The sequence below is a fragment of the Vombatus ursinus genome, unplaced genomic scaffold (genome assembly GCF_900497805.2).
Source record: "Vombatus ursinus unplaced genomic scaffold, bare-nosed wombat genome assembly UNPS02009205.1, whole genome shotgun sequence".
NCBI classification, from domain to species: Eukaryota; Metazoa; Chordata; class Mammalia; order Diprotodontia; family Vombatidae; genus Vombatus; species Vombatus ursinus.
In genome coordinates, this window is record NW_020948983.1 from 64771300 (window position 1) to 64787257 (window position 15958).

A 15958-nucleotide genomic window follows, 5' to 3' on the forward strand; every position below is an offset into this window, starting at 1 on the left:
AAATAATTATGACCTCTGAAGATCAGAAGACTTGGGTTACCTCGTATTTACTACGTAACTCTTTGATCTAGGCCAGCGCATTTTGCAACTTTTTGCTTTACTTTCTCCATAAAATAAAGGCTTCAAATTAGCTGAACTCAGAAGTCACTTATACTTCAATTCTGTCAGTATGGTATAGATTAGAGTACCTAAGCTCATTAAATTATACTTAAAAGACCACAGTTGCTGACATTAAGATAATTAAAATAGCTTTTTACCAAAATCCATTGACCATTTAAAATCTTCATTCTCATTGATTTCTCATTAACTTTTGATACTATGCCCTTTCCCTCTCCTCTTTCACCCCCCCACCCCCCTTAACACACATACTGCTCTCTCCTGGTTCTTAGTTCTGTATATGATTGCTCTTTATATATTTCCTACCCTTATATGTGGAATGGGTTCTCTTCTTTCTCTTCCTTTTTTATACTGTATTTGTAATTGCATACTTGGTTTGGGTGATCTCAATGTTAATGATTTCATATCTGTCTATCTGATTTCCCTTCTAGTGTTCAGATCTCCATTTCACATTGCTTGCAGAACATTTATTTCTATGTGAATGCCTTGTCATCACTACAAACTCATTTTATACAAAATGGAACTAATTATCTTAACCCTAAAATCTTCTCTAACTTCTTTTTCTGTTAATGGCCCCATGATCTTTCTGGCAAAAAAAGCTCAAAATCTCTGAATCATTGTTGACCCTCTATTCTCCCTCACTTTCTGCATCCATTCATTTATTAGGCCTTGTTTCTGTCATCTCTAATTTTTCCCCTCCTCTCTACTCTCACTATGACCATCCTAGAGTAGGACCTTACTACTAACAACTGTGTACCATTATAAACTCTTAAATGGTCTCTTGTCCAGACTCTTCTTGTTCTTATCTGTTCTTACCATTGTTGCCAGAATAATCTTCATTAGTCATAATTCTGATTACATCACCCCTTGCTTAAAAAAACTTTGAGCCCTCATTTTTCACTGAATAAAATCTACGATTTCCTAGTTGACATTCAAGGGTTTTTACAATCTTGGACCAGTCCACCTTTTTAGTCTTCTCTAATTTGTAATATTATTCCAGCCAAAGTAGACTACTTGCCATTCCCTAGTTTTTGTCATGCCCTTTTTCCATCTTTGTGCCTTTGTGAATATTGTCCTCTCTTCCTGGGATAGTCTCCCTTCCAAATCTCTGTTTATTTAAATTCTTCTCTTCAAAGTCCAGTTAAGGTTCCATGAATCCAGTTCTAAACTTCCTGGCTCCAAGTGATCTCATCTTTTCATCTTCTCGCCAGTTATTTTCTAAATTGTATTACCTCTCTACTTATCTTCTGTACTAGAAGTTAAGCTCCTTGAGGGCTGGTACTATATATTTATTGTATTTCAGAACTTAGCTTGACAATAATTTACGTAAAAATTTGAGTTTAATTGATAGCAAGAGATAAAGGAATAAGCATGGTTGCAAGTTTCTTGTCTTAGGTATACATATGTTTTGCAAATGACTATAAAAGGAAAAATAAAAGTAGATATTCTGAAAAAAAGGATCTCTTTCAGGAGATAACTTTCTAAGAAGGCTTATATAAATTGACTTTTATTCAATTTTATTCTTTAATTATCAAGCATTTATTTTTTCTTTCTACCTCTTCTCCTCTCCCCCCACAGAGAGAAAAAACAATAACAAAACCTTTGTAACAAATAAGCACAGTCAAGCAAAGCAAACTCCCATATTGGCCCTATCCAAAAATAAGTGTTTTATTCTGTGTATTATTTTTTTGTGTTTTTTGTTTTTAGGCAATTAGGGTTAAGTGACTTGTCCAGGGTCACGCAGCTAGTAAGTGTCAAGTGTTTGATCTGAAGGTGGATTTGAACTCAGGTTCTCCTGACTTCAGGGCCGGTGCTCTATCCACTGTGCTACCTAGCTGCCCCTATTTTGTGTATTATTCCATAACCTCTCTGTCAGAAAATGGATAGCATTCTTTGGACCTCTGGAATCATGATTGATCATTGTGTTGATCAGAGTTCTTATGTCTTTCAAAATGGTTCCCTTTTACATTAACATTACAGTATATTGTTCTTCTAGTTTTTGCTCATTTCATTCTGCATTAGTCCATACCAGTCTTTCTACATTTCTCTGAAATTATCTTTCTTAATTTCTTACAGCACAGTAGTATTCCATTACATTCATATACCATACAATCATTCCCAAATTGGTCAACATTCTCTTAAGGTTTCCAGATCTTTGCTCCCAGAAAAACATCTGCTATAAATATTTTAGTATGTATTACACCTTTTCTTTTATGTTTGATCTCTTAGGGTAAAGGGTTAATTGTTGCTGGGTCAACAAGTTATATGAAGTTAAGTAATTTCTTGGAACTAGTTTTCAGATTGCTTTCTAGGATGCCTGGATTATTTCACAGGCCTACCAACAGTGTATCGTTGTTTCCATTTTCCTGCTGCCCTTCCAGCTTTTGTCATTTTCCTTTTTTATTAATTTTGTCAGTCTGATTTTGAGTATTTTTAATATGGCTAAATTTACCAGTTTAAAAAATATATTTTCATTTTGGTATAGGAATGAAATGTTAGCTTAATCACTAAGAAGTAGACTCGCTAGGAAGCCATAAAATTATTAGCATCTATGGCTACTTAACATAAATCAAGAAACTTTTTTATAATGCTTTACGATTTTCATATACATTAGCTCTTGTGGCCCTGTGAGGTGTGTATGGGAGGTATTCTTTCCATTTTAGATAAAATGACACTTGAAGAGGGGAAATGTAAAAAAGTGAGGAAGCAATAACCAAAAAATTGTGACAGTAAGGGTTTTCAGTGAGTTTATTCATTCATCCATTCATTCATTCATTCATTTGCTTTGTTTGTTTATTTATTGTTGGCGAGGCAGTTGGTTAGGTGACTTGCCCAGGGTCACACAGCTAGTGAGTGTCATGTGTCTGATTCTGGATTTGAACTCAGGTCCTTCTGATTCTAGGGGTGGTACTCTATCCACTGCACCACCTAGCTGCTCCTAAATCTTTTATTATTTTATTGACTGCCTTCTCTTTATTGAAGGCTGCATGGAATTGCAATAAAAGAGATATATCAAGGGAAATTAGGGATTTCCCTTGTGTCACATCAGAATGTTGTTTCATATAGAAATGCGAATAAATGAAATTTAATAAGTCCGCCAATGTAGTAATAATTCTGCATTGCATTTTTCTTCCTCCCTTTCATTCCAGGATTATAAAAATGTAATTTTTATTAAACATTATTATTATTATGGCAAATAAATGATTGTTATGGATACATATTCAGTTTGAGTAAATTTGAGAAAATTGTGTTAATCATTCTATTTATATATTGAAATTTTCTGATGTGGTCATTAGAATTCAATGAAAAAACAGTGTCCTGTAATACAAACATACCTTGGAGATAGTGTGGGTTTGGTTCCAGACCACCACAACAAATTGAATATTGCAATAAAGCAAATCACTTGAATTTTTTTGTTTCCCAGTGCATATAGATGTTTTGTTTACACTATACTATAGTCTATTGTATTATTTCTTTAAAAATGCACATACCTTAATCAAAAATACTTTATTGCTAAAAATTGCTAACCATCATCTGAGCCTTCAGCAAATCATAATTGTTTTTTGCTGGTGGAGAGTCTTGCCTTCATGTTGATGTCAGCTGACTGATCAGGGTGGTGATTGCTGAAAGTTGAGGTGGCTGTAAATTTCTTGAAATAAGACAACAATAAAGTTTGTCACATCAGTTGATTCTTCCTTTTACTTGAACCCTTAGAGGTTATTGTAGTATTGTTAATTGACCTGATTTCGGTACTGTTGTGTTTCAGGGAATAGAGAGCTCAGAGACAGAGAGCGGGAGAGAAATGGGGAATGGCTAGTTTGTGGAGTAGTCAGACACACACATTTGTTGATTAAGTTTGCTGTCTTATATGAGCACAGTTCATAGTGCCCCAAAATAATTACAGTAGTAACATCAAAGACTGCGGATCACAGATCACCATAATATGTAATAATAATGAAAAAGTTTGAAATATTCCAACAATTACCAAAATGTGACTCAGATATTATGTAAGCACATACTGTTGGAAAAATTGCGCCGATAGATTTGCTTGATTTGCTGCCACAAACCTTCAATTTGTAAAAAACAATATCTGTGAAACGCAGTAAAATGAGGTATGCCTATATCTGTTCATCAGAAAAAACAGTAATAAATTCAGAGCAAACTAAAATGGCAATTTTGAATTCTCAAGTCATCCTTGAGTTATGTAGCAGGCATTACATAAAATTTATTATGCTAGCTTATTATCTCAGTTTCATTGTTTGTAAATATCCAGGCCCATTCTATAATATAGTGACTTTTTTTCCTACATTTTAGAATATCCCCATAAATATGGCCCACAGGGAGGCTGTGCAGATCATTCAGTATTCGAAAGAATGAGGAAGTACCAGATGACTGGTGTAGAGGAAAGCACACAGGTATGAAGTTCACTATTGGACCTTATTATAGAGGTAGAAATATGTAAATATGTTTTTTCTGCATTTTGAAATTGAGTATTACATATTTTCGGAAAGATTTGTATGCTGCTAAAATTATTGCATGAGTACATTTATATAGTTCATCAAGCTGTTTGTGTATAACAATACTATGAAGTAGTTGAGTCTAGAGGTATAATTTCATTTTATGGTTTTGACCTTCTGAAGACTAGAGAAGTAAGATGTAATTTTTTTTCCAAGATCACATGACTAATAAGTGACAGGTTTTGAACCCATGGCTCTAAGCCCAGGTATCTTTCCACTGCATACAGTGTGTTTCTGTGTTAAATATTTTATTACCTTTTTTTGTCATCGTATTTTTCAACCTTTGTTATTTCTTGAGCGTTCTTTATTCATAGGCATCAGATTTGTAAGTTTAGCAATAAAAAAAAAATATCCAGAAATAGGGTTACTTTTTCTTTTTCTGTGTACAGAGTTGATGACCACTTATGTAGGGCATGATAAACAAACTCTTTTCTATATCTGTTTGTCCCAAGGAATTTTTTTTACTGGCAAACTCTATTTGTTTGCCAACATTTATAAAACTATTACATATTTTATAAAAAGAGAGCATTGATTAGAATTAGCTGCTTTATGAGACTTTCATTACTGTCTCTTATATTCTGATGATGACGTAATTTAATTACTAATATTCTTTACGTTAATATGAAATAAAATTCAGTTTAAAGTTTATTTCTTGAAAGCAAAAAGTATTGTCTCAGTGGATCATTAGGTTCCTTCAGAAAGCAAAAGAAATTCTTGTTTCTACTATGCAAAAAACAACAGCCACTTGAAATACATGATGTCTTCATGCAGTTACTTCCAACTTTTTAAGTAGGAGCATCATTTTAATGTCTAAATTAATGTACCTTTACCCACATGATGATGATAGTTGTACTTTTGATCACTGTTGAGACTCTATAATTACAGAATTTTATCATGAAAAGGCTTTTAAGGGTATCTACATAAATCTAAATAGTCATGCATATTTATATCTATAATCTGGAAAATTTATACTTGCTTACTTAGTATACTGAATCTTGGACTCATGAATTCCTTATCTGTAGCTTATTGCTTTTCCATTGGGTTTCATCCTATAAGATGGGAAACCAGTGCTTTTAATGCATGAAAGAATACAGTTGAAAAAAGTGAACCCTGTATATCACAAATTGTTATAATTCAGATATTTCTTTAAGTAATACGTAAACTTTAATACAAAGACTGATATCTTTGGACTCTTTCTACTTTTATTTTGTTTGCAGATGAGATCAAAAGCGAAAGGGATACATGGAGGATAAACATTTCTAGCCAGTATTGAATTAGTATTTGAAGTAGTATAAAGTGTGCGTGCGCGCACACAGACACGCACACCAGACACACACACACACACACACACACACACACACACACACACACACAGAGTAACTTCTTCCTTGCCCAGAAACACTACATTTATATTAGCAAAGTTGTCAGATTTGGAATTTTTTGCATAATGTTGGCCCTTATTGTCACGGTTGGATTAAAATTGAATTTCATTTGATGGAATCATTTTCATAGTAAATTTCATTCGTGGTTATGTATTTGTTACTTCTGTGCAGTTGGATGCAGTATTAATAGTAAATAAAAATAATAATTGACATTCTTATATGATTTTAAGGTTTTAAAAAGTGCTGTTAGTTATGTTAGCTTTGAATTAACAGTTTTTCTGTATCTAGTTCATATGTTAAAGCCCCTCAACAAATAGACTTCCAAACTCTTAAATTTTAATTATATCTGATGTGAATTCACACTCCATTCTAAACAATTATTTTGACTTTTTGAATTTAATTCTTTCAGCATTTGTCGCTATGACATATTCCAGATAAAGTAAAATAAATGTTTAAAAACATCTAGTTCTGTCAAACTTCCAAAAGAATCTTTTATAGAGCTAGAAAAAATAATAATTCATATGATAGAATGAAAGGTCAAGAATCTCAAAGAGCAATTATGGAAAAAAGTTGGAAGGAAAGATCTGTGGGTATTATATTTCAGACTGTACTACAAAAGAGCAACCATTAAAATACTTTGATACTGGTTTAAAAAAAAAGAAAGAGATTGATCAGTGGAACAACAACATATAGAAGCAAATATGTTAGCAAAGTATTTGACTCAAAGACTTCAGCTACTGGAGAGAGGACTAAGTATTTGAACAACATTGCTAGGAAAACTGGACAGTGGTCTGGGAGAAATTAGGTTTAGACCAACACCTCACACCATATACCACGATAAACTCCATAGGATCCATAATTTAGAAGAAGTCATATCATAAACATGTTAAGAGGAGAAAGGAATAAATTAAATTTTATATCTATAAATAAGGAAAGAGTTCATGACTAAGGAAGTGATAGGATAACACAAAATAAAATAGACAATTTTTATTTTTATACAATTAAAAATTTTACACAAAACTAATATAGTTAAAAATTGGAAGAGAAACAGGTAACTAAAACAAAACTGCAAATTTTTTCTCTTAATAAGGTCTTTTTTCCAAAATATAAAGACCTGATTCAAATTTATATGACTGAGATCCATTCCCCAAATGCTGAATGGTAAAAGGGATGTGAACATGCAGTTTTCAAAGAAGAAATCCAAGCTATCAACAATTACATAAAAATATTCTAAATCACTAATATTTAGAGAAATGCAAATTAAAATAATGAGGTTTTTACCTCATGTTCATCAGGCTAGCAAAGGTGACAAAAGAGAACAAGGACAGTGTGTTTGAGGGGCTATGGGAATATAGGTACACTAATGCACAGTTGTTGGAGCTATGAATTGTTTCATCCATTATGGAAACCAATTTGGAATTATTCCCATAATATTACTAAACTGTGCATACTCTTTGGGTAAGTTATAACACTCGTAGGCCTCTACTCCAAAGAAATCAAACAGGAAAAAGATCTTGATGTACAAAAATGTTTATAGCAGCTCTTTCTTTGGTACCCAAAAAATTGGAATGTGAAGTGAATACCTTCCTATTTGGAGAATGGCAAAACAAATTGTGACACAGCAATGTAATGGATTATTATTGTGTCATAGAAATGATGAAATGACATATTTCAGAGGAAAAAATTTGGACCTTTATGAACTCATGCAGAATGACATGAGCGAAACTAAGGGAACATTTGATACAGTGTTAGCACTATGTAGAAAAATAACTTTGAAAGACTTTAGAATTAATTAATGCAGTGATGACCCACAAGTCCCAATAATGAAGGTAAAACATGCCTCTCATCTCCTGGAATAAGGTGATAAACTTAAACTGCAGAAAGAGACCTCTGTGTTCAAACATGACCAATGTGGGAGTTTGCTTTGCCGGTCTATGTAAATATATATTGAAAGTTTTTAAAATAAATTTACCTAATGCCAAGTGGGAGTGACATTAATACTAAAACAGTTTTCTTATTTTGAAATATAATGAAAAATTTGTCCAGATAAGAATATTCAGTAATTCTAACGTGAAAGGTCATTTAATTCCTTAATGTTTTAGGTGATGCTTTGTTTTCCTTGCAAAATTTGAGTGAAACACTGCCTCTAATTCTCTTATTAATCCATCATTTTTACCTCTCTATTTCCCCCCCACAATTCGTCCATTACTAGCTGGTTATTTTGTGTTACTTTCAGTTTTTAGAAATTTAGAACCTTCGTGGTTCTAAACCTCTGCCCTGTATAGTCTTTAAAAATTCATGATGCTAAGTCACTATGTTTTGCTGGAAATAGTTTATGAGTTTAACAATATTTTGACATGTACATAAATAAACTTTTAAGAACTATATATTCTTTTATGAGAATTCCCATATATGTACATACCTGCACACACACATACACATTCTGGTAATAACTTTGGGTTTTGCCTAACCTCCTATCCCCAAAGTAAACCTTTTTTGCTTGCCATTTCTCATTTACAAGGAATAAGAAAGTGAGGTGTGTGTGTGTGTGTGTGTGTGTGTGTGTGTGTTGGCGGGGGTGGTTGTAAAAACATTTCAGCAAAACTAAACAACAAAGAAAACCATCCATACCCATAGTCTCCCACCTTAGCATTGAAAGACTTGGAGGTGCCTTCTCTTACCTCTTTTTTTGGGGGCCACGCTTGGTTATTTTAATTTCATAGAACTGAGTTTCTGTTGTTTTGGTTCTGTATAAATCATAGATTTTGAGCTGGAGAGGACCTTAGAGTCTAACCCTTGCGTGTTACAAATGAGGAGACTGATGCTGAGATTAAATTACTTGTTTTGAGGTTAAGTGACAGATTCAGCTAGTGAAACTCTGAGGATGGGTTTGAATTCAGGTCTTCTTGATCCTAGGTCCAGCACTCTATCCACTATTATATGTAGCTTTTCCAATTTCGCTAGCACTGTTGAGCTTCGTGAGAGCAGGACCATTTTTGGCCTTTATTTTGTATTCTCAGTATTTAACTCGGTATGTGGCACATGGAAGGCCCTTAGTAAATGCTTGACGACTTGATATGATTTGACCTGCTACTTCACTTTATATCAATCCATATAAATTTTCCATGTTTTATTTACAATTTCTATTCATGTACCACAACTTATTGAGTCATACCCCACTCATTGGGCGTACATTTTATCCCCTAGTTCTTTGTTCTTATAAAAATTACTGCTAGAAATATTTCGGTGTGATTGGCACCCTTTAAAAAAAAACTACTGGCCACAAAGGGGTTTTATGATTAGCAGTAAGATTTCTGGGTGTGGATATCTTAATAATTGTCCTCACATAATTCCAAATTGATTTCCAGAGTGGTTAGACTGTTAGTTCTATAGAAGGTATGAAGTGCTATAAATGAGGGGACACCAAAGTGCTTTGAAGACTTAGAAGGCGTAACATGGCCACAGTTTTAGAGGCAGCTAGATGAGGCAGTGGATATGATACTTGACTTGGAGTCAGGAAGACCAGAGTTAAAATCTAGCTTCAGTCACTTGGTAGCTTTGTGACCTTGGGCAGGTTACTTAACCTTTGTCTGCCTCAGTTTCCTCATCTATAATCTAGGAAACATAATAGCACCTACCTTCCAGGATTATTGTGAGGGTCAAATGACATAATATTTGTAAACCTCTTAGTACGGTGCCTGGCATGTAGTAGGCACTTACTAAATCCGTTTTTCTTCCCTCTCTCTTCATTGTTATTATTTCCCCCTACACTCTGTCATCTAACCAGACAGCCTCTCTTACTCATATATAACTCTCTTCCCCTCAGTGTGCCTTTACATTTGCTTTTCTCCATTTTTGGAATATACTACCTTTTTAGCTCCATCTCACAGATTCCCTGTTTTCCATTAAAGATACAATTTAAGCACCATTTTTTGCTAATCTCACCACTCTTAGTAGCATCTTTCCCAAACCATCTTGTATTTAAACTGTTTTGTACTCATTCTCTTTAAACTTATACTTTATTTTCTATCCTGTTAGGAATATGAGCACCTTGTCAATAGGAATTGTTTCATTCTTTGTACTTGTATCTCTAGTGTCTAGTACTGTGCCTGGCACAAAATGGATCTTGGTAATGTTTATTGATTGATTAACCACTTTTCTATTAAGGAATGGCTTTTTGGTCTAATGTTTTTAATTGCATATATTTTTGTTATCAAACTACTCTCAGAGATATATCATAGAAAGATTCATCCTCCTACAGATTGCTTTTCTTCTTATCCTAATTGTACTAATTTTGATTGTGCAATTGCTTTTCAATTTAATATAGTAAACATTGGCCCTTTTGTCTTTTATGAATGCCTCTATTCCTTGTTTGGTTAAGAACTCACTAACTCAGCATTGCTATGAAAAGGTATCTGATTTGTTTCTATTATAATTTTGTAAAATTTTATGATCTTCAATATTTTCTTTTGCTTATTTTTTATCCCCAGTGCTTAGCAAAATGCCTAACCTAGCACTTGGTAGGTGCTTAATAAATGTTTGTTGTATTGAATTGTATATGTCAATATATATTGATCTAAAACTAAGTTGTACTGGATTGGTTTCTAGTTTTCCCAAAAATAACTTTCAGGTAAGGGTAGTTACCCAGTTAATTTGTGTTTGGTAGTTTATGGAACACTGGGTTGTTGAATTAAATTGTTTCTGATTCTTTCCCACTTTTATGTTTTTTAAACATCTAGATTAAGATGAAATAATATAACATGTCATTTATCAAAGACAACTCTTCTATCATATGTAGAAACCTCTAGAAGAACATGTTACAAGTGGTCCAGAGCTGCTAAGGAAAAAACGTGCTGCTTCAGCTGAAAAAAATACTTGTCAGCTTTATATTCAGACAGATCATCTATTCTTTAAACACTATGGAACACGGGAAGCTGTGATTGCCCAGGTATTTATTATGATAATGACATTGGGTCAAATGAGTTTTTAAATTTTATACATGCTAATGTGATTTTTAAAAATTTGAAGCATATTTTTGTGTGTGTGTTTTTAACCTTTTATTTGTAAAAAAAGATACATAATCTCTTTCTGAGGTATTCCTTTTAGAGTGGCATCTATTCTCAAGATTTCTAATATGTGAGGTCTGACTATTTTGTTATTTTAATGCTCATATAATAAGATCTCATTTTGCATTAAGAATATTGTTATATTTTAATACTACTTGTCAAACACCATCCAGTGACACTCGTCTCCTTGCTCTTTTTTGAATAAGACACTCCACTTTTGATTCTGGGCATGTTCCTTGGTTGTCTCCGATGCATGGAATGCTTTGTCTCCTCATCTCTGCCTCATGGCTCCTTCAAATCTTAGGTAGAGTCCTACCTACTGCAAGAAGTCTTTCTTAGTCTTTCTTAATGTGATGATCTGTTAATGCTGTGATTTCATCCTGTCTGTATCTTGTTTGTACATAGTTATTTGCATGTTTTCTTCCCTATTAGGCTGTGAGCCCTTTTACTGCAGGAACTGTTTTTTACCTTTTTCCTTTTTATCTCAGATACTTAGTACGGTGCTTGGCACAAAGTAGACACTGAATAAATGTTTATTGACTAACTGACTCGCTTTTGAACTATGGCAACATTTGAGGAATATGTTACTAAGGAAATGAGTTTTGAATATCTAGAAATATAGTTGTGATCAATACCAGAATTAACAGACAGTTTTATCAGATGAAGTGCTGTAGACATCATATACTTGTATTTCTGGAAATCATTTTATCATCTTTTTTGTTGTCCCTATGAACAAGATAAGTGTCGTGTTGGTTAGCTGATCATGTGAGGTGGATTTGAAAATGGTTGAATGATGGAACCTAAAAAAAATAATCATTATGGATTGATGTCACATTAGAGAGAGTTTTCTGATATATAATGAGATAGAAGTAAATGTAAAGTTATACATTTGGGTTAAAAATTAACTTCAAGTGTGTAAGATATAAAGGAGGCATGGCTAGATAATAGTGTATGTGAAAAATATCTAAATTTTTAGTGAGCTATATGCTAAATATGGGTCAATTGTGTAAAACAGTGTGACAGTCAAAAGTTAATATAATCATAGGCTGTGTTAGATACCTAGTATTATTGAGAAAACAAGTAATGTTGAATCTTACCTGCAATTTACATATTTCCTCCAGTAGTTCAGGTCACAACTCATTCATGCTTTCTTGTGCCAAGTCTAGTCCATATTCTTCCATAATTCCTTCAAAGGGGATTCACTTAACCTGCTAGGAACCTGTTGATGTTTCTTGGATGTGGTGGAATGTACACATAGTCAATTTTTTTGTCCCTTTAATTATATATCTTGACTTCCTCTTTTTTTGGTCACATATCTCGCTGCTATTACATTATTTTTAAGCATTTCTCTGTGCATCCTATTCACATCTACCATCAGATTCTGAGTTGCTCTTTAAATTTAATTCTTCAGACACTTTGGTATGAAGACATATTAATGTTAATAAAGTAGACCTTTGTGTCGGGGAAGAGTTTGGAATCATTAAAAGCATTACCAAAAAAAAAAAAAAAAAGCATTACGACAGATTGCTAAAGGCAATCCATCCTGCTCTTCTGTTTAATTCAGGGAATAGTTGCCACCTCTTAGCTGTCTGTCTAGTCTGGATAAGAGGCATTCCTCATCTACTTGAGTTTTTCTTTTCTGAATAGTTAGGCCTAATGTGTGGTGTTAGATCTCAAGAAGTTCTGAAAGGGGGGGGAGGCAAAGAATTAGAAATTGAGGAGATACCTATCAGTTGGGGAATGGCTGAACAAGCTGTGGTATGTGATTATGATGGAATATTATTGTGCTGGAAGAAATGATGTGCAGGATGCTCTCAGATAAATCTGGAGAGACTTGCATGGACTGATGCAAAGTGAAATGTACTGTTTACAAAGTAACAGCAATATTATAAGATGATCAGTTGTGAATGACTTAGTTATTCTCAGCAGGATAATGATCCAAGACAACTTTGAAGGACTTACGGTAAAAAGTGCTATCCGTCCCAAGAGAAAGAACTGATGGTGTCTGAATACAGATTGAAGCACACTTTTTTTAAACTTTCTTTATTTTTCTTGAGTTTTTTGTCTGTTTCCTTTCACAGCATGACTATTATAGATATGTTTTGCATGACTACACATGTGTAACCTATATCAAACTGCTTGCCTTCTTAATGGGGTGGGGGCGTATAAGGAGGAAAGGAGAGAATTTGGAACTCAAAGTTTTAAAAATGAATATTAAAAATTGTTTTTACATATAATTAGGGAAAAATAAAAATAATACTAAAGTAAACTTTAAGATGGTAAAAGAAGTTCTGAAGTGTTATCAGTCTAATGTAGTCAGTATATCATCTGCAAATAGGGATATCTAAAACATATCTCCATCTTTAGGGAACCCCCCTTTTATTTGGATTCAGGGCTGAATATCTTCCATGTCATTGGAAGATAACTTGGAACACAAATGTTCTGTTATTTGCCTCCCTTGGTATTTATAATCCAAGGATCAGATAAAATTATCTCAACTGTTCGTGTTTTTTTAAAATGATATTTTATTTTTTCCCAGTTGCATATAAAGACAGTTTGTGTGTGTGTGTGTGTTTGTCTCTTTGTTTCTTTGGTTCTTTGTATTTCATTCTGCATATGCTAATATACATCTTCCGTCTCTAAATTTCTCATGTTTTTCTTTGCTGTATTACATTACATTTCATGTACCGTAGTTTTTTCAGCCATTACTCAGTTGGTGAGCACTTGTTTTATATCCATTTTTTTTCCACCACAAAGAGTGTTGGTCCTTCCTACAATTTAACAAATGAGTTTATATTCTAAATTGCTCTTGCTCTCAGCTGCTAATTCTTTCTGCTTATACCAAAGGTCATGTGTTTTTTGGCAGAGGCTCTTTTGGTCTCTTCTTTGTGGTAGTTAATTTACAGCAGTTAAACTTATCTACTACCTTTTCATCAAATGATTATCTAGCCTCTGAGTTTGTGATATGGAGTTCCCTGTCTAGTGCTGCTGGGACCTGAGTGGCAGCATGATTTATTGGAAACAACCCTAGAAATTAGGAGATGGGTTTAGTTCCTGGCTTGGGCACAAGCTGGCTGGATGACCTTGGTCAGGGCATGTAGCCTCTCTTACCTTTATTTTTTCACCTGTAAAATGAGAGGGTTCCTTCCATCTCAAAAACTCTGATTCAGAATAATTCTATATTTCTTTTTTGGTTCCTCTATTAAATTTTTCTCCCCTGTGGACACTGGTAGAGAAAAAGGCTATGGGATCTTGCATTATGGTGTATAACTCACAAGTTTCTTTTCATTTTCTCACCCAGTCCCTAAATCTGGAAAATGAAAAGGTTTACTTGGAAAGTAGATTTTAATAGGCTTCCTTTTTTATAGCTGAAATTTGCTGCATTTCTACCCCCCAGATATCCAGTCATGTGAAAGCCATTGATACAATATACCAATCAACAGACTTCTCTGGAATCCGTAACATCAGTTTCATGGTGAAACGAATAAGGGTAAGGAATTTTCCAAAAATTACTGACTCTTTTTTATTTTGAAAAATGGTTTTTTCTTGGGGCTGGGAAGGGAATGATTAATTTTTTTGAATTTTGCTTGATCTTTTTCCATGAAACAGTTTGTGAGTTAATAAGAAACTGATCTTTCTTTTGTCATACCAAGTATGGCTTTTAAAGAGCCAGTAGAAGGTGAATTCCTTGCAAGCAGCAACAATATTGTTTTGAGAAAACAGTATGATCTTATTATTAATATAATATTGTAAAGAAGCCTGGATTTGGAGTTGAAGCATCTAGGTTCAAATCCTAGTTCTATCAACAAATTAAAACAGTTGGCCTCTGAGTCAGAAAGACATAGGTTCAAGTTTCATCTCTTGACAAACACGTGCTGTGTGACCCTTGATAAATCATTTAATCTGTCAGTGCCTTAAGGCAACTCAGTTTAAGAATAAAAGTTGCAGAGAAGGGGTACATCTGCTTTGTTGTATAGGAAGTTCTCATCTGGACTTTCCTATACTGTTAAATCACAGGTTTGGTCTTACCTGACTCCTAGCATTTAGGACAGTCCTTTAGTCTGTTTTCTATTGTAGATACATAATAAATATTTACTGATTTGAATTGAATCTGAAATCTGTAGGAATATAATTTATGCCATGGATTAAGAAGGTAATTGTCTATTTTTCAGGATGATACCCCACTTTAAAAAAAACCAAACCTAAGCCATTTTCAGTATCCCTAGATGCTTTTCCTTGATAATTTTCAGTCCTTTTCTCTTAAATTTTTGCTGAAGTTTTACACTGTTTTAGCCAGTATTAGAGTAACCATTTTTAATATTTATTTATTTACAGTGTAATTACTTAATTACTGGACAGATTGAGCTAGGGTACTTTGATATTTTAATCAAAATATGAAATATTAAAAATAGGCCTAATTTAAAAACTCTGAATTTATGAACTACATAAATTATATGACGGAATATTTGTTTCACAAAAGTGAACCTCCAGGTTTTTTAAACCAGAGAAATTTAACTTACAGTTCATGAACTTATTTAAAAAATATTTTTACAGTTGTATTTGAATATAATTGGTTTTCTTTATTGCAGTCCTGTGTATTTTGCTGTATGAATTTGAAAATATTTATCAGACTAGCAGAGGGATTTATGACACAGAAAAGGTTAAAACCCCCCTGGTTTAAATATTGAGCACACTAATATTATTAAAACATGATTTGTTGTATAAAAAATTAATTTATACTTTTTCATGAACAGTCTATCAAATAAAACAAAGTACACTTCAGTTTCTTATAACAAGTGTTGAGGAAAGATTATTTTATATTTAGACTATAAAATTATAAAAATGCCCTCCACTTTTATATGTAATGTTCCTGGCT

The 15958-nt window shown here is 33.4% G+C and overlaps 1 protein-coding gene across 1 annotated transcript in view; it reads left to right on the forward strand.

Moving 5' to 3' along the window:
- The window catches only part of ADAM10 (ADAM metallopeptidase domain 10), a 157205-nt gene that overhangs the window by 106678 nt on the left and 34569 nt on the right, over positions 1 to 15958 (forward strand). Inside the window, exons 5-7 of the mRNA XM_027851769.1 lie at positions 4432 to 4532; positions 10815 to 10964; positions 14480 to 14572. Coding sequence (XP_027707570.1) covers positions 4432 to 4532; positions 10815 to 10964; positions 14480 to 14572 — 344 coding nt within the window. The remainder of the gene's footprint in view (positions 1 to 4431; positions 4533 to 10814; positions 10965 to 14479; positions 14573 to 15958) is intronic.